The 18160-nt window shown below is 56.7% G+C and overlaps 1 protein-coding gene across 1 annotated transcript; it reads right to left on the bottom strand.

Annotated features, from left to right (window-relative positions):
* Nucleotides 1-6142: 6142 nt before the first annotated feature.
* On the bottom strand, nucleotides 6143-15216 carry EDA2R (ectodysplasin A2 receptor). Its single transcript, XM_021548403.2, has 9 exons — nucleotides 15076-15216; nucleotides 10296-10404; nucleotides 9495-9673; nucleotides 8651-8736; nucleotides 8321-8485; nucleotides 7702-7848; nucleotides 7089-7567; nucleotides 6807-6855; nucleotides 6143-6438 (listed from the first exon to the last, which is right to left on the bottom strand). Exons 2-9 carry the CDS (start codon nucleotides 10380-10382, stop codon nucleotides 6143-6145), a joined length of 1488 nt encoding a protein of 495 aa, XP_021404078.2. The 5' UTR covers nucleotides 10383-10404; nucleotides 15076-15216.
* Between the last annotated feature and the right edge of the window lie 2944 nt (nucleotides 15217-18160).

Raw genomic sequence — 18160 nt, 5'->3', positions numbered from 1 at the left:
CTCCACTGCCACAGACCATGCAGTCCTTGTTAACACAGGGCTCGTTAATTAATCTGGCTCCAAGCAGGATCCCACCTGGAACACTCCATCAGTGGGAACACCTCCTCACCCTGGCCAGCCCCCTCCAGCAGCTCCCCTTTGCCACCCAGTTGCTCATGGGGAGGACATGAGTGGGGTCTCCTGTGAGAAGGAGGCAAAGACCTCCCGTGACTGCAGTCTCAGCTCAGCAGGTCTGAGATAACCTCTGCTCAGAGGTCCCTGTCCACACAAGGACAGGAGCACAGTCCCCAGCTCTGCAGGTGCATTTCAGGGCGTGCAGGTGAGGTATCCACACCCCACACGTTTCACTGGGGTTACTCACAGCAAAACCCCATAGGTCAGAGCACGTGTCTCAGCAGGACTGCTGGCTGTGGTGTGACTGCTGGGAGCAGCAGGACACACGTCTGCCTTCCTGCTCCAAAGCCAGCTCAGGAGAAGGCCCCGTGCGTGTGCCAGGCAGCATTCCCTGGCACCCCCTCTGCAGCTGGAGGCTCGCCAAGCTGCCAGTGCCTCCGCACAGCTCTGCATCCCAGCTGGAGATGCTCCTGCTGGAGGCAGCTGAGGTAAGGACAGGGAGCTCAGCACCCTGACCTGCTGCCAGCCTCTCTGTGAAGAGTGGCTGAGGTGGCAACAGGACCAGGGGTGGGAGCCAGCCTTGCTCTGACCACCAAGGAGTCACACCTCGACCACGCACTTGCCTGCTCACATGGAGCACGTGGGCTTCTCTGCCAGCTCTGCTTCATGGGAGCTGCCTCTTATTCCAGCATGAAGTACGAGAATCCCAAGTACTTTGAGGGGAACAAGATTGATTTATCATCGCTCCTTGGGCTTCAGCCAAAAACAAGGCAAGACCAGACAACACAGCGGACTGAGGTGAGGAGAAGAGGGGGTGTGAACCTCTTGATCACTGGGAGTTCCTGCTTTGGGTGGGAGCATCTGCTCTGCATGGGAGGGGCACCCCTGTTCTTCCAGAAGAGACCCGAGGTGTGACCAAACCCACCGCCCTTTTGCCTACTGCAGTGTCCACTCAGCTGAGAATGCAGAGCCTGGATGGTTACAAGCCCAGGGCCAGGAATCACTTAAAGGTAAGGCATGGCATATGTTGAATTCCTATCCCACAAGCTTGCGGGAAGCTGCTCTCCCAACAGACACTTCTGGCCCTCTCCTTGTGCAGTAACAGTGGCCTCAGCCAAGTGACAGGCACAGGCAGAGCTTTGGGCTCAGGTCACCCACGGGAGGGCCACAGCACCCTGCCTTGGGCACTGGGATCATCACCCCTCACAGACCCTGGGAACACCTGGGCTGCACCATGGCTGCACCTGTGACAACAGGCTCCAGGCACCCACACGCTCCACAGAAAAGGCTTCTTTGGAATTCGTGGGTGCTGAGTACCCCCACCACTGCCATGGCTTTGTGTTTGGTGGTGGATGAGTGGCTTTTCTGACTCCAGAGGCTGTGCTGTCCACAGCTGCTGCCCTGTGGTGTGACAGAGGCAGCCAGGGCTGCAGACACTGCTCTGCATGGGGATCCTCAGGCAGGACGAGCTGCAGCGCTGCAAACACTCATAGAGCCTGCCAGAGTTTGGACAAATATCATAGCTTTAATTAGAACAGAAAACACCATTCATGCTAATAATTATTTTAAACATACCAGTATAAGGGCATGAATAGGCTTAATGAGCCTGTAATTACTGAGCTTAAACAGCAGCTGCTCCTCAGCAAAGCTTCGGGAATGGGAGATCCTTGGGCATTGTTGAGGGATCTCGGCCTCCCCCTGTGTCCCATGGCCATGCAGTGAACCACACCTGAGACTTGGCCACTCGGGAGAATGTGAAACCCATGTAAAACCTCAAGCTGATGCCTGTGGTGGGGGCAGGCACCCTGGGGGGGCCCGAGAGGAGCTCGGCCACCCCACCCAGCACCACCTCCAGCCCCTCCTGCCCCTTCCCACTGGGATGAGGTGACGCCTGGGCTACTGCAATATCTCTGGCAGCACTGCCTGCCCTGCCAGACAGAACCTCCCAGCCCCCCTGGCCCTGCAGCATCAGCCCCCACAGTCAGGCGGGCAGGGGGCCCGCAGCAATGCGGAGGGGAATCAAAACTCACCAAACGTCACTGTGTCTGGCTCCAAAATTTATTGAACTACAAACACACATCACTCAAGAGCACCAGGTCTGGAGGAATGTGAGGGACCAACCCCCTTCCATTAAAAGGGGGCAGGAGCTTCAGCTTCTGCTTGATTTGAACACAGACAACACCCCAAACCCAATAGAAACAATGCTACAGCAGAATTACAACGATAATGGCACAGAATTTACAAAAATATAAATAACCTATTCGTAACCTTAAAGAAAAATAACATCTACCATAAAAAACAACATGTAGTCCCTTGGGTAAACCATGGCTACAGAAATGTAGTGATTATTTTTTTTTAAAAGCACCAGAGTCTGAAGTACTAAATAATCCAACACAGAGGAGGTACCTTCCCCCAACACTTGCAGACTCTTCCAAGAAGTGTGCCCATATCAGTAACACTAAGTTTTCTTCAGTATTGCCTATTTCTGTAAAAGCACATTGGAGGGACAGCTCTCACAAGCCCCCTGTTCAGGAACAGCACCCGAGGGATGTTCACCAATTGTTCACCAGAATAACCACTTTAACAACAGTGAAGTATGTGCCTATTTTAAGTCTATGCTTAAGAGCTTCCCAGAACAGAGCTGGATTTAAACTTATCATACAAATTCCTCTGCAAATCAGACTTCCAGGCAAGACTGGTGTGGAAACCAATCACTTGTTTAAAAAAAACCCCATTGCACTGGAGTGTTTCCACTGTTGAGTCCTAGCTCAAGTTGGCACAGATTTCAGAGTTATTTCATTTCTTTCACCTCTCTGTGAGCCATGCCAGCTTGGCACAAATGGCTTCCTGAGGCTGTGACATGAGATCCAGCACTACAGGAATTTCCCTACCTTACATTCTACGTACTATGTTGAAAATACTATTAAAAAGCAAAAGTCAAGTATCAAGTCCATTGGTTCCCCAGTGAAGCAGTTCCCTGCTCAGGGATCACTGTTGTTCTGATGTCTGAGTCACAGCATTATCCCTGTTTTTGAGGCTCTCGTGGTTCCCTGAGGGCTCTGGCTGGGCTCGAGGCAGCCTGGCCAAGGGGTCTTAGGGTGGGCTAAAGGCTCCCTGTTGAACTTTTGGCCATGTAAACACAGCTGGTTTTGTCAGCACAGCGGAAGGAAGGTGCCTGCCGTGAGCACAGCGAGTGGGGAGCAGCCTTTGGCTGGGAGCTGGGGGAGTCTCACTGCTGAAAAGCCACGTCCTGCAATGCTCCTGTGCAGTGCCCAGCCCTGCTGGAGCACCAGCCAATATAACCTGCATGGACACCACGTGTGGGGCTCTGAGGGGGAGCCCAGAACAGGCCAAACACCATAAAACAGTCCCTGCCAGCCCGTGCTGGGCAGCACAGCCTGCCCTGAGGGGCAGCAGCAGAGGGGCAGGAGCTGTGGCATGGCACACACCACCCTGCACACCCTGCATGGCATGGCCTGGACCCACACCCCGCACAGCACACACCCGATGCGCTGCACCCTCAAGGCACGGGGTGAGTTCTGACCATAAGTAATATTGCTCAGGCATCAAGCAATTGAAAAATAAGTTTATCTTAAAAACTATCAAGAAAACGAGGTTGATTTCTTTATAAAAGTGATAAAAAACCCCAAACAAATGGACTAAAGCCTCACTTCATTTGCCTGTCCCAGAGCTCCCCTGGCACACTATGGACTGGCCCAGCATGTGAAGAGATTTGCAGCACACGCCTGTGCCCTGTCCCCATCATCCACAGCTCTCATTTAACAGCCCTTCCTGCCCATCTCTTGCTCCTGACACTGCCATGTGACAGGGGTGGGCTGGCTCTGCCATCCTGCCACTGCTCTGTGCACTCCAGTGACCACACGCTGGTGGCACTGGTGACACAGGAACACACAGGGCAAGCTGCCCAGTCCAGCTCCAACCTCAAAGCCAGGGACAGCAAGCTAAGCTGTAGGGAGGCTCTTACTCAGAGGCAGTGGGTGAAGTTATTTTCCTTCCCACTGGAAGTGACTATGTCCACAGAGGGATTAAATATTTATTGGATTTTGTGAGGTGATTAAACCCAGCACTCTCCCTGCCACAGAAAAGCCTCAAACAGGAAATCCCTGGCCCCAGGCTGTGTGTGCTATAGCAACACTCCCTAACAGGCCAAGAGTGCAGCAAGAGTCTGACTAATCCTGGCCCCATGATGGCTCAAAGTTCAACGCTGTAGGTCTTGGAGAGCAAAGAGCAATAAAACGACCTTGACTGTGGAAGAAACAAGCAGTGAGGGAAAGTGCCAGGTCCAGCTCAAACTGCCCATGCCTTTGCTTATCTGAGCACATCCTGGGTGTGTTCAAGCCCCAACATCTTTAAACAAGGAAAGAAAACACCAGCAGCTATTATTCCCGGAGGTGTGGGGGAAGTCTGCCTTCCTAGAAGGGCATCTGCTTCTTTGAGGTCCTGTGGTCAGATGAAGAATTCTTTGGGCTCAGCCGAGGGGCCTGGGTGGGGCCAGCAGGCAGTGGGGTAACAGTGCCACTTGCTGGTGACCACCACACCGCCGGCTTGGGCTGAGACCCCGGTGACAGGCAGGACAGCAGAGAGCAGAGCCAGCTGCGGCAGCGAGGGACAAAGCCAGCACCACCAGCTCAGCCCCAGTGATGCTGTCTGCGAGTCTCGGGACAGCCAGGGTGACACCACAGAGCATCCTGACTTGGAAGGGACTACAAAGATCACGGGGTCTAACTCTTCAGTGACTGGCCCGCAGAGGGGTTGAAGCTGCAGCCCCAGCAGTAACAGCACCACGTTCAGCCACTGCCACAGCCCCTCTGCCCCTGACCCGTGTGCCTGCCCGCCCCCACGCTGCTGTGCCCCACTCAGGAACGTGCTCCTGCAGCCCCACTCCTGTCCAGGGACACCAGCAGAGCCCCAGTGGCCAGGGCACAGAGAACAGCCCAGCTGCCTGCAGCCCCCAGGCTCAGGCACAACACAAATTGGGGCGACTAGTGACAGCAAGACCATGGCAAGTTATGACAAATCCCCCGGGATGAAATACCAAACAGAAGGGTGCTTCCCACTTCCCAGTAGCAACTCCCAGGAATGAGAAATGGGGCCAGTTTTAGGCAGGAAAAAAAAAAGAAAACTATTATTTTAAAAGAGGAGGAGCTCCTGCTGTGGCTGGCACAGGAATGTCACTGCTGCCTGTGACCACAGCCACAGCTTCAGCCCTCAGCTGCCACCCGCGGTGCAGTGTCCCTGCCCCTGACACTCTGTGCCACCACAGGCAGTTTGTGAAGCCTTGGAGGTGATGGGCAGTGAACAGCCACGGGCTGGGGTGAGCCAGCACTTGCCCATGGCCAACAGCCACAGCCCAATGAGGGCTTAAGTCAGCTCACCCCAGGAGTCAGTCTGAAACTCACGCCAGGATGCTACACTGCACCACAAATGGGCACGAGACAAGGGTGGCACAGAGGTATAAAGGCTGGAGCCCAGCACATCAGCCATGGCCAGGTCCTCTGCCATGGAAATCACAGCACAGAGGGAGAGAGGCAACTGAAAAGTAAACTGAGAAAGTGGCAACTGGCACCCGGGAAAGCAGAGCATGGGCCAGAGGAAGGACGGGAAAGCTGGAATGGAAGGGAGGAGATGGCTGGGCTCATAGGAGGGCACTGAGCCCCATGGCTGAGGAACCCCATGACAACAGTGGGGCAGGACAGGGCTCACTGCAGAGCCAGGGCACCACAGCACAGGCAGCACAGCAACTGACAGGGATGGGTGTCACAGCTAGAGAAAAAACCAGCCTCTGGAGGGGCCTGAGCAAGCCCTCCCCCACGGAGCAGGGAAAAGGCACAGCTGTGCTTCCTGAACCCCCGTGCAGAGACGCCCCTGTCATGTCCATTCCATGATGCAAAGACCACCTCTGTGTGCTCCTGCCACGCACACCAGGGAGGCTGTGTGACTGCAGGCCACTGGCTGCTCTGTCCCGGGAGTAAGGGCGCGTGGAGCTTCCTGCGTGCCTCCGCGTGCCCTAGCGCTGGCGGTCCGGCGTGGGGCTGAGCGTGAAGTGGTCGCAGAGCAGGAGCAAGGCGTCGAAGCGCTGGAGCCGCTGCAGCGCCTGCGCCAGCAGCGGCACGGTGACCGCGCCTCCCGCGTAGGTGAAGTGTGCCACCAGCTGCTCAAACCCCGAAATCCGTCCCAGCAGCTGGGGCATGAGCCCCAGCTCCAGGGCCACGTGGCTGAAGTTCTTCACACCGTTCAAGGAAGGGTCCAGCAAGAAGGCAAGAGACTGCACCAAGGAATGGGGCAGCTCTGCTATCGGGAGACCTGGGGGCAGCAACACAGCAGAGTTAGTGTCCATTGTAGCCAAACGGGAAAAGGGCAAAGAGAACAGCCAGCCTCCAGCCTCAGGCCCTGCTGAACAGGTGAAAGGCCACTCTGCCAGGGCAGGTATCTCCTCCAACATCACTTTTAGAGCTCAGCAACATGGAGCTGACTCAGTCCTGGGGAAGCTGGTAACTGGTGACCTGCCCACAGGCTACTTAAGGCAGCATCAAAGAAAATACACCAAAGGCCACGAGTCAGATAAGTCCCTGGTGGGGACATGGTGGGCTTCTGGGGGAGCTCCCTTCCAAGAACCTGCCTCTGATATGCCCGTACTTGGAGTCCAAAGGTGAGACTGGAAGGCCACTTACCACTAGCCGTGCTGCTGATCTGAGTCACCAGGCTCTGGGCATCATCCACCTGGTGAGACAAAGACCCCAAGGTTGGTGGCAGTCTGCTGAGAACAGCAATGCCTGGCTCTGCTCCCAGGGCCTTCACAGGGGCTCAGGGAATGACTCTTCCTCCCCAGCCTTACCACCCCATATTAACATAGCTCAGTCCATGTTCCTACCCCTGTGGCGAGCCCAGCCTCTGTGCCTGAGCCTTGGGCAGCTGGCAGTAGTTCTAAGGAGTGGTAAGGCAGAGGAACTTACCGGCTGCTCCCCTGGTGGGATTTCAGCCGTGGGCAAGTGATGAGCCCCCTCCTGCACCCCACCACTGCTCTCTGCTGGGATCCTCTTCACAGCCCGGCTTGCTGCGTCCTCCAGCCGCTCACCACCCACATATTCCACCTGGGTGGAGAACTTTTGGAGGTCCAGCTCAGTGCACTCCACGGGTGCATGCGGCCACTTGTGCTGCATCTCGGAGGCACAGGAGGAGAGGGGGGCCAGGGCCTCCACCGTGCCCGGCCGGCCCTGCCTGGGGGTGGGGGGTGGCAGGACCCCGTCCAGGCAGTCACCATGGCCCGAGGCCCGGATGAGGGGCTGGCTTTCCAGGAGGCTCCTGCCCAGCTGGGCCTTGGAGGCAGTGCTGGCTGCCATGGCTGGTGGCAAGTCCATCTCTGGCTGGAGAGAGGGGAGCTGGAGACCCACGGCTTCCCCGTCGGAAATGAACTGCACCGCTTCCACGGGGCCTAGAACCAGAAACCAGCACACATCAGTGAAGCTCACCCTCCAGCTCCATCCTTCCATCTCTCATCCTGCCTCCATGTGAGCTGGAGCCCAGCACCACCCTCCCTTCCCCAGGGAAGGCAGCAAGAGCAGGTACCTTCTGCCTGCCTGTAGCAAGGGCTCAAATTCTTCACACCCAGGCAGCAGGGTCCAGACATCTGCTCCTCACACAGGAACCTGCCAGGTGCTGCTGCAGTGGGGAACGTTGCTCGCTGGCCTGAGAAGTTCTGAGTCCTCAGGAAGACTTGGAGGATAGAAAAGGAACAGCCTGAGCAAAGGTTTGGCTCAGTTCCCTAGCATGTCCTCAGCCCTGTGGTATGTCTGCCAGCGAGGAGCTGGGAGCCCAGCAGCTCCCTGGCATGCTGCTGGATGCCGTCCTCCCCCAACCCTGGCCACCACTCCTACAGCCCTCTTCATTCTGCAGCAAAGAGCCACTCAACCAGAAAAACCTCAGAAGGGAGGATTGCCAGTTCTGACTGTGAAATGGCTTCCTCCTCCTCCTCCTCATGGCCCTAAGGAGGAGGGAGGCTCCTCTGTGTCACTGAGCAGGTAAAGCACACAAGAGGTCCTGCAGGCATGAGAAGCAGGATGAGGTGTCTATTCTGAGCTGAGGAACAGCTGGGTCACTGTGCTGTGAATTCAGCAGTGTTCTACACAGCAAGAATAGCCCACAGGCACAGGTGAGTGGCACAGCAGGGAGGAGAGCACCAACTCACCTCTCTGGCACTGGCTTTTCCAGAATCGCTTGCAGTAGATGATGGAAAGTGCCAGAAGCACCAGGACGATGATGACCAGGGCACTGCTGGTCAGTGCAAGGAGGGCTGTGTCCTGTGGTGGTACAGTAGGGACAGCGACTCTCACCAGGTTTGTTCTGGACCGACCTGCAAACATCATCCACAAAGCGCTGGAGCCAATCTCCAAGGCTTGGACCACCCCTTCCCTGCCCATCCCTCGTCACATGCCATGACTGTGCCTCCTCCAGCAGGGCTGTGACTCCCCTGTGCCCACATCACCTGTCCCAACCCCAGCAGTGTGGGGACACCTACACTGTGGCTCGGAGGATGGTGTCTGCTTGGTGCAGGGGATGCACTCCCACTCCAGCTGCCCGCTGAGCCGTGCCTTCCGGTAGAACCTGCCAACAGAGCACACAGGCTCAGCACTGCCAGCAGAGCACACAGGCTCAGCACTGCCTGGCCCCACCAGCTCCCAGCTGTGCAGCCAGCTGTGCCACCCACCCCGCAGCAGAGGGGCACAGCTGACCCTGCACTCCTGCCTGGCTGGCAACAGGAGCAACAGGCTGGAGCCACACCACACCTACTTGTTCATGTCTAGACATTTGTTAAGAAGCAACATCTCTCCAACAGCCCCCCCTCCCCTCCGCCCCCGCATCTGCTGAAGTGAATTTTAATGGTTAATAGCTCCCTACAGGGCTGGGAACACCCCAGCTACAGCTCAGTCTGAGAAGAGACTCATACACTGGAGCCCACTGCTGGCTAGTGGTGTCTGCAGCACCTGGGCTTGGCACGGGCTGTCTGTACGCAGCCATTTCATTTCAGTAAACCCTTAAACCCCTCTTTGGGGACTACTAACCATAGTGGTCTACAACACTTCATCTTCCAGGGCTCAGCCACCCTGGTGTCTACAGAACAGCGAGTCTGGAAGTTTTCTTTCACAGCTCGTGTACGTGAGCCTTCACGTTTCCTCCTCTGGAGCTACAACAGGACCCACCAGATGGGTCTGACTATGTCATCAGCAGTGTCCTCGCAGAGACATCCCTGGGTCACCGGGCTCCTCTTAGGTCCCGCGTGGGACCATGGGTGGCCTCAGGTAAAGGCTCCTGTGCCCAGCCCCTCCCTGCCTGCCCCCAGGCGTGGCTGTGCTCCCGCTCACCCCGGCAGGCACTCCCCGCAGACGGCGTCGGCCGTGGCGGTGCAGTTGGACTTCTGCAGGCGGTTGATGAGGGCGCAGGACAGGCAGGGCTTGCAGCCGTGATGTCCCCAGCGGTCCTTGAACTTCCTGGGAGGGCAGGCCACGCACTGCGCGTCCCCGCCGCTGCCGTCGCCGCAGTCCTGCAAGGCACCAGGGTGTGGTGAGGGGCCGCCGCGGGTTCCATGTGGCACTGAGGGAAACGGCGTCCCTTCTTTGGGGGCAAAGGGCCACCGTGCATGGGGGGGTGCTCAGAACCCAGCTGAGAGCAGCCACCAGCAGTGCAGCTCCCAGGAGACACTCGGTGACCCCGTCTGCTGCCCAGCTGGGCTCCCTGGGTGTTGGGAGCTGCAGCAGCACCACGGCCCAGGAGGCAGCACCAGGGGAACCCTGCTGCCTCCCACCACTGAGGCCAGGCTGGGACCCCCTGCAGCAGGGTCCTGCTGGCACCCATCCATGTGCAGCCCAGCCATGCAGTGAGACCTTGCTTGGGGCTACAGAGCAGAGGAAATTTAGACTCCCACCAGCAAAAAAGGAAATTAAGTTGCTCCTTGTGCTGCCTTAAATCCCTCACCACCTCCTGCTTCCACTGTCTCACCTTGCTACCAGGGTAAATAAAACAATCCACCATCCCATTCTACCAAGCCTCAGCTCTTCCCAACATGCTGGGACCTAAGATCATCTTTCTGAAGAGAGGCTGGCAGAGGATTAACCCAGCTGTGCCACCCATGACAATTTCTGCTCCTTACAGAGAAGTCAATTTACCTTGGAAAGCTCCTGCCCGGGCATGCACTTTCTGCAGGGGACACATTTCTTCTGGTCATCCAGGTACTCACTCTCTTGGCAGGCCATTGTGCTGAAGAGGAGAGGGGAGCTTGGGGACGAGAGGAAGAGAAGGCAGAGTGATCAAAGCCAGCCCTAACACATTTGGGATGAGCAGAGTGCCCATCTCTGGGCCATCTCCACCTGGCCAGGACAGCAGCCAACACTGCTGAGCACTGTAGGTGGGACTTGGGCAGGAGGTTAGTTCCTGGCTCCTTCCACATGGCTCCATCAGTCCCAGGCTTCCCAGCAAGGCTGGTGATGAGCTGCCACATTCTGTTGTCATCTCACAGCCTCACAATGCAGCAAATGAAATTTTAGTCACAGTATTGAAGTACTGACCACTAACTGCTCAGGTCACCAGTGGATTCTTCCAGCCCCAGCCATGGCTCTGGGTACCAGAGACAATCAGTAGAGAGCTTGGTCCCAGCAAAGGCTCAACAAAGCCCCAGAAAAGGCTCAGCAAAGCCCCAGATTCAGGATTCAGCAGCCCAGCTCTGGCTAGTGAGGCCAGTGTGACAGCACCAAATGCTGGTGGCTGATGTGTCCCTGGCAGAACAGGACACACGGCCCCACACACACTCTACACCCCCAACAGAAAGGGACACACACCCACACACCTGTGGTCTGCTGTGTGCCAGCAGAACAAGTTCCCACCTTCCTCTGAAATGCCCTCCAGAACCTTCCTGAAGTGCATTAATGGCTTAGCAGAAGGTGACAACAGAACCAGCCAGGAGCCACAGGGCCACACTGTCAGTAAGGGTGGCTCAAAGGGCAGCACAGGACCAGCATCTCAATCAGAGCAAGCAATTCAGACTGAAGCTACAAAACTGAGCAATTTATTTGAAGTTTTGGGGCTGCCTGATTATTTCTGCAGACTTTAGATGGGCTCTTCCCATGATGACAGGGAATAAAATCCACTTTCACTAGTCCAATCTCCACTTTGCCCTTCCTATTACCTTGTGCAGAAAATCAGGAGAGAAACCATTCAACCTGCCTTGGGAACAATTTCTCAACACCCATGAGGAATAGTGAACACCTTTTGGAGGAAACAGCCTGAACTGCCTAGGAGAACCAGAGCTGTCCCCTGGGAGGGAAGCTTGGCCAGATGTCTGGCTCTGCAAGGCTCTTGCAGCGGGCGGGGGGGGTCATCTACAGAGCCCCCAACACGTCCTGTACAACTCCTTCCCCTCCCACAGCAGCATTCCTCTGCAGGCTTTTTCTGCCTCCTCTGCCTAATCCCACCACTCCCTGCCGGTGCCTTTTGGAAGAGGACACTTGGCTGGGCTCGGGATTCATGGGGGATGAGGTCTGCCCAGGGAGCACAGCGCATGAGTCACCCTCCCAGCAGCTCCTGCTCATGGCTGATACAGGATCAGCAGCCAAGCCCGTGGGGACAGGACTAAATCTGTCTTGCAAGCACCTCGGGAGGGGCACGGGCACAGCTTAGACCTAGCATGAAGGTTCCTGACACCAGCGAATAAAAGATTTGGCACCATCTCAGAAGGTGGTGATGCCAGTGTCTCTGTCCCAGGAGATGCACGGGGTTTGGCGTCAGGCTTCAGCTACAGGTTGAGTACAGGAGGGAAAATAAAAAGCACAGAGCCAGGTCCCAGATGAATGAAACACAACTCCTTTGGGGTGCTGGCACACCGGGCAGGTGTCACCCAACTGCTTCAGAAGGGCCAGCAGGCCAGGGGCCTGGGGTTTGGTTCAGGCTTTTGCCCCTGATAACAGCACGAGATGAATGAAACAGAATTGCAGGCAACAGGAAAGGAACACAGATACCAGAGTATGGAAATGGCTGATTTTTACCTGCTCTTCAAAGTGCTGTAATGCAAGGAAAAAAGCACAGGTGAAAAAAACCTCAACAAAACCAAAAACCCCAAACCAGCAGAGTTTTTGGTAAAACTGTCCTGTGAATGCAACTTTGCCACTTTTTCTCATATATTTACATAATTTCCCAGCCTTTCCAAGGGCCTGCAGCTGAGACAATGCCCTCAAAGCCCCCACCCCATAAGAACCCGGTTTAAAGCAGTTTGCCAAATACAGAAAGTTACACAGGCCAAAGGAATCCTGTGTCAGAGCTGCTCCAAGCACAAGGATGTCTGCCAGGATGATGGAATCACTCAAGATGGGGAGACAGCCATACCCAACGTGCCAGCAGGATACTGGGCACAGGGCAGGTCTGCTGCTGCTCAAGTGTAACAATATAGGGGACCAACATTCGGTTGAATATGAGGCATGAAATTCAAAGCTGGGGGATCTTTGTACTTCTTATTTCAACACCACCAGACCCAAGAATTTTGATTTGTACATGGAGGACACATCTAGACCACCTGGCACTACCCTGGTATGGCAGCAACCTTGGATCACCTGATTTTTGACTGAAACAACTGCTCTTACTGAGGCTAAAGGAAAATCCAAAATCAACAACTCCCACCTCTTTGGAAACCACATAGTGTCCCCTGACATTTCCAGGGCTGCACATTTTATCTGCCACAGGAGAATGTAAAGGTGACACAGTAACAATGAGTATACATGGGGCACAGTATCAATGTACTTAGAGGTTGAGGGGAAGAAGAATCTCCTGGCACTAGTCCCAGATGTATGAGATCTAACATAAAAACATCTCTGATTTGTTTAAGAACTCTTTTATTGCCTTAAAGAGACATCCTGCCTAAGCAGGAGAGCAGAATGGGCTCTCTGCACTGCATCAGCCCCTAAGATACCAAAGCCATGAGCTGGTGAATGAGTTTCACTGCATGAGATGAAATGGTTCCAGCAGAGCCACAGCATGAGCTGCAGTTCATCCACCCTGTGACAACACTACAGCTCAGCCATTGTATTTTCTCTGTGAAAGTGTAATTAAAAAAAAAAATTAGACTGTATTGAATACAATCTATTTCTTTTGTGTGCAGTTAAAGGATTCTGGGAGGAAAACAAGGGTGAGGAAAATAGTCAGTGAAAAGGTACAAATTGAAAGCCATCAGTGAAACCTTCAGTGCTGCTGATTCTCCCCATCTGCCCAGCAGGTACTGGGGCAGAGGGGACTGGCAGGGATGCAGGCAGGTCAGGAGGAGATGGGGTGGGGGCTGCTTCCCACCTCAGCCACGGACCCTGACCCCTCCAGCCATGGGTCTCTGCCTGTCTGGGACAGGAGGAGCCCAGACCCACCCTCAGGGGCTCAGAAACCCACACCCCAACAGTGGCTCTTCCATGTCACCACATGAGCCAGCACACACACTACAGGAGACTCCTACTGTGCTGCAGGACTGACTGGCACAGCCAGGCAGCACCATGCCTCAAGATGAGACACTTGTATATATTGGAACCTAAGAACAAAGAGCTGAAATCCTAAATAAGAGCTGCAAGTGAAAAGCAGGGGGAAAAAAAAATGCTATTTGGAAAATATGAGTGCATGCCTCATGGTTGGCCATAGTCAGCTCCAGTCTCCTGCTCAGCCATTCCCTCACTCTGGTCCAGGCATTGTGTCCTCATCTCCTTGTGCTACAAACTATGCTGGGAGAACCTTTGCAGCAGTGGGACTCCTGTGGGCAAAGGGCTCCTCACAGAAACAAAAAAGGTGGAATCTGAGGCTTTCCACGTGGCTTGGAAATCAGCAGGTTTCCCAAAAGAGATTCTACGCACACAACTGTCCACTGATTGTTTTATCCGGGGACTTGTATTTGCTTGATGCTTGGGTGGGAGAGGAAGTGCTCCCGGCTGCTGTCACCCCTCTTTGGCACACAGCAGGAGACCCCAGGGCACAATGCCCACTTTCCCGTGATTCTTGCCAAGTTAGGGCTGTCCTACCTTGGAAACCCACACTTTGCCTTACCAGGTATCTCAAGTAACACCTCCAAAGCACCTATCAACTTGCATAAAACTTTGGATTTACATTTGTTTTTTGCCCCACATCTAATTCTTAGTAACTTTCACTATCTTCCTGCAATAATCAGAGAACCCTGTACCCGTAAAAGCTCTCCGAGACCATGGAGTCCATCTGTTCCCCCAGCACTGCTCAGGCCACCACTAATCCACGTCCCCAAATTCCACATCCACGCGTCCATTAAATCTCCCCAAACGGATGACTTCACCACTGCCTGTGGCGGGGCAAGAAATATTTTTGGGGAAAAACTTGTTCCTAATATACAACCTAAGCCTACCGACCCCCGCATCTGGCAGCTGCTCGCTTCTGCAGACAGCCGAGGCCAGGCTGGCGGCGGGACGGGTGCGGGGGCAGCGCCCACGCGGGTGCCGGCCGTGGGCGCGCCCCGGCGAGCGCCGGCCCGGCTCGCCCACCGCCCCCGCAGCCCGGGCAGCCCCCGCGGCCCCGCCGGCGCCCCCCGCCGCCCTCTCGGGGAAGGCGGCAGCGCGCCGGGATATGCCCGGGCACGTCCCGGCTCCGCCGCGGCACGGCCGCCCCGCATCACCCCCCGGCATCCCTCGGCATTCCCCGGCTCCGCTCTCCCCATCTCCCGCCCCCGCACCCACCGGCGCGGTGCCGCCCGGCCCGGTACCGCCGGCGTTCAGAGGTGATCACGGAGCCGGCTGCAGCCCACGTGTATCGCTGTGGCTGCGTCGCCGGGAGCGGGACCCGCCGCAGGTCCCGCCGGTCCCGCCGACCCCGCAACCGCCTCCGCCCGGCGGTGACACCGGCACCGGGGCGGGCCGGGACCGCCGAGAACGGGCGGGCAGGTGCGCGACCCCCGCGGATTACCTGTCTCGGTGCTAGCGGCACGGCACGGCACGGACCGGGACCGGCAGGGCGGCGGGACCGGGAGACACGGCGCGGACCGGCACCGCACCGCCAATGACTCGGCGGCCCCGCGTGGAGCGGAGCGGGTCGGAACCCGTCCCGTCCCGGGCACCGGGAGTGCCCCGCGCCCCGCCCCGCAGCCCCATTGGCGGCGGCGCCGCCGGGGCGGGGCGAGACCGGCAGCGGCGCCGGCGGGGGCGGCGGGACCGGCCCCGGGCCCGGGAGCGGAGCTCCGCGCCGAGGGGAGCCTGGGCACAGCAGTGCCGGGGCGTCCCGCTGCCGCCGGCGGGGCGGGACACCAGGGAACCCCCGGGTTTGCGGGACCTTGTTCCCCAAGATCCGGGGTTGTCCGGCACCCCCGGGGCCGGCTGGGGGCTGACGGAGCCCCGGGCCCGGCCGTGGGGGAACACGCACCAGGAAGGAATAAAGTCCCGGGGTCCGAGTGCTACGCACAGTGTGTGTACGCTGTGCACTGTGGGTGTGCAGAGTGTGTATCCACGCACAGTGTGTGTATGCTGTGCACTGTGGGTGTGCATCCACGCACAGTGTGTGTACGCTGTGCGCTGTGGGTGTGCAGAGTGTGTATCCACGCACAACGTGTGTATGCTGTGCACTGTGGGTGTGCAGAGTGTGTATCCATGCACAGTGTGTGTACGCTGTGCACTGTGGGTGTGCAGAGTGTGTGTGGTTTGTGTGGGCAGCACACACCGGCCCAAGAACAGAGGCTTCTCCCAGGATCAGCATTAATGTCTCCCAGCACTTGCCCGCAGACTCACCCGCAGTCTCTGGGCAGTTCTGGGGAGCCGCAGAGTTATCCCAAGATTGCCATGCAATGACTTACTGGACCACAGTGTGAATCAAACTGGTGTGTGGAACTGAACCTCCTGTGCAGGGCAGTCAAATTTCCCAGTGACAGCCCTTAGCTCTCCCCCTTCAGTGTGCTGTCCCCCCTCAGTCCTGACCCAGGCCCACAACAGGACCCTGCTGTCTTCCCCCTACTTTCCCACTGCCTTCCCATCCTCCACGAGGGGCAGGGTGGGCAGTCAGTGCTGCTCATTTCTGCGCCCTGGGCCGTACTGGTTGCTGTACCTGGATGAGTACCAGAACTGTGTTTGGGTTTAAACCTGTTATTTTGGGGAATGCTCCCCATTTCTCCCTCTTTCCTTTCAAACTTCAAGTGCTCTTGTTCCAGCCAATGCCATTTGAGAACTCTCCTCAGCTGTCTGCTGCCGCTGTGGAGCAGCTTCAACAGAAACCAGACTGTCAAGTTGGAATAACTGAAAGGATTTAATGAAATTCTGTTGAGGAGTCAAGTTCACAAAATTATCATGGTTGGAAAAGACCTTTAAGAACATCGAGTCCAAATGTTCACCACTAAACTGTGTCCCCAGGTGCCACCCCACACTCCTTTTGAACACCTCCAGTGAAGGTGATTCCATCAGTGCCTTGGGCAACCTCTGCCTGGCCACTTTTCAGGGAAGTTTTCCCTCATATCCGACCTGAACCTCCCCTGGTGCAACCTGGGGCTGTTTCCTCTCATCCTGTTGCTGATCCCTGGGAGCAGAGCCTCCCCCGGCTGTCCCCTCCTGTCAGGAGTTCTGCAGAGCCACGAAGCCCCCCTGAGCCTCCTTTTCTGCAGGCGGAGCCCCCCCAGCCGCTCCCCATGGCACCTGCGCTCTGTCTCCCTGTTCCCTCGCTACCTGGGGGGATTTCTCAGCCCGGCGCTTCAGCCGGCCGCTGAGGCAAGCTGGCAGCGAGGGGAGCTCGGGGGAGCCGCTCTGGGCGGTGAGGATGATGATTTCACCGCTCACACGGGCGGGCGGCTCAGCGGGGCCGCGTCTGATGCAATCGGCCCATTGCATCACCCACGGCCGCGGGACGGGGGGGCTCCCGCGGTGGGACCCGGGCACAGAAACACCCGCGGCTGCTGCGGGAGCCTGGCACCAGAGCGGATCCACGGAGCACGGTCCCCTCCGAGGCAGCAGAGGCCACCGGCAGGATTTCTGCTGGGAGCGATCGCACCAGAGCGAAGGATGCGCCGGCGGAGCGCCCAGCTGCCGGGTGGGCACGGGCAGGGCTGCCCCAGCCCGGGCTCCTGGCGGCTGCTTGCGGGGCTGCGAGGTGGTCTGCGGTTAGTTAGTAGTGGTTTGTGCTTGGTTAGTGGTGGTTTGTGATAGTTTGTAGTGGTTTGTGGTTAGTTAGTGGTGCTTACTGGTAGTTTGTGGTGGGTAGTGGTGGTTTGTGGTTGGTTAGTGGTGGTTTGTGGTTGATTAGTGGTGGTTTGTCGTTAGTGGTGCTTGCTGGTAGTTAGTGGTGGTTTGTGGTTGGTGGTGGTTAGTGATAGTTTGTAGTGGTTTGTTGTTAGTTAGTGGTGGTTAGTGGTGGTTTGTGGTTGGTTAGTGATAGTTTGTGGTGGTAAGTGGTAGTCCTCACTGAGGTCCTGGGAAGCCACACTGCTCCTACTAGCCTGAGCCCACCAGCTCTGAGTCTGAGACCAAACCAGGCAGTCCTGCCTAATCCCAGTTCCTGTCTGTTCCAGCCAGTACATCCTGGGCTGGATGTCCTGAGGTGGATTATTTCCCAGCTCAAACAGCACCTCGCAGCCACAGCCAGGAGAACATCTGGGAGAGCTGCTAATCCCAGAGGGGGGGGTGGCTGTATCAGGTAGAGTGCTGTACAGCCAGCAGGTTTGGGTATGGTGTGCAGGCTGAGGTCCTAGAGATGTTTGCTCAGTTTACAGAACTGTGTTCTCGGCTGTCTGGTGTTGTGCTGTGAGCATCTGATACGCTCAGGGTCACGTTGTCTCTGTTCAGTTGTAACTGTGCTGCATAATTAACGGAATTTGCATATTAAGAGTTAGCAAAACCAGGAACTCTGAAGCAGGGATCAGTTTTACAGGTTTTTTACATACTGGAGCTTCACAACACTAGAGGGCACCGAGACCAGGCAGCAATCAGCTGGGTTGGCGAAGCAGTTTGTGAGCAACCCCCGCACACGCACGCGTGGACACACGGACGTAGAAATACCCTCCACTGGCACAGGAGGA

This window comes from Lonchura striata, chromosome 14 (assembly GCF_046129695.1).
Source record: "Lonchura striata isolate bLonStr1 chromosome 14, bLonStr1.mat, whole genome shotgun sequence".
NCBI lineage: Eukaryota > Metazoa > Chordata > Aves > Passeriformes > Estrildidae > Lonchura > Lonchura striata.
The sequence above is the reverse complement of the archived record's forward strand: the minus strand, read 5'-3'. Positions and strand labels throughout refer to the sequence as shown.

Excerpts from the sequence above, each read along its gene's own strand:
- EDA2R (XM_021548403.2), bottom strand. The coding sequence starts at position 10,382 with ATGGCCTGCCAAGAGAGTGAGTACCTGGATGACCAGAAGAAATGTGTC. Across the intron at positions 9,674-10,295 it reads CCGGGCAGGAGCTTTCCAAG|GACTGCGGCGACGGCAGCGG; the intron begins GTAAATTGACTT and ends GGTGCCTTGCAG. Across the intron at positions 7,568-7,701 it reads TTGCTACAGGCAGGCAGAAG|GCCCCGTGGAAGCGGTGCAG; the intron begins GTACCTGCTCTT and ends TTCTGGTTCTAG.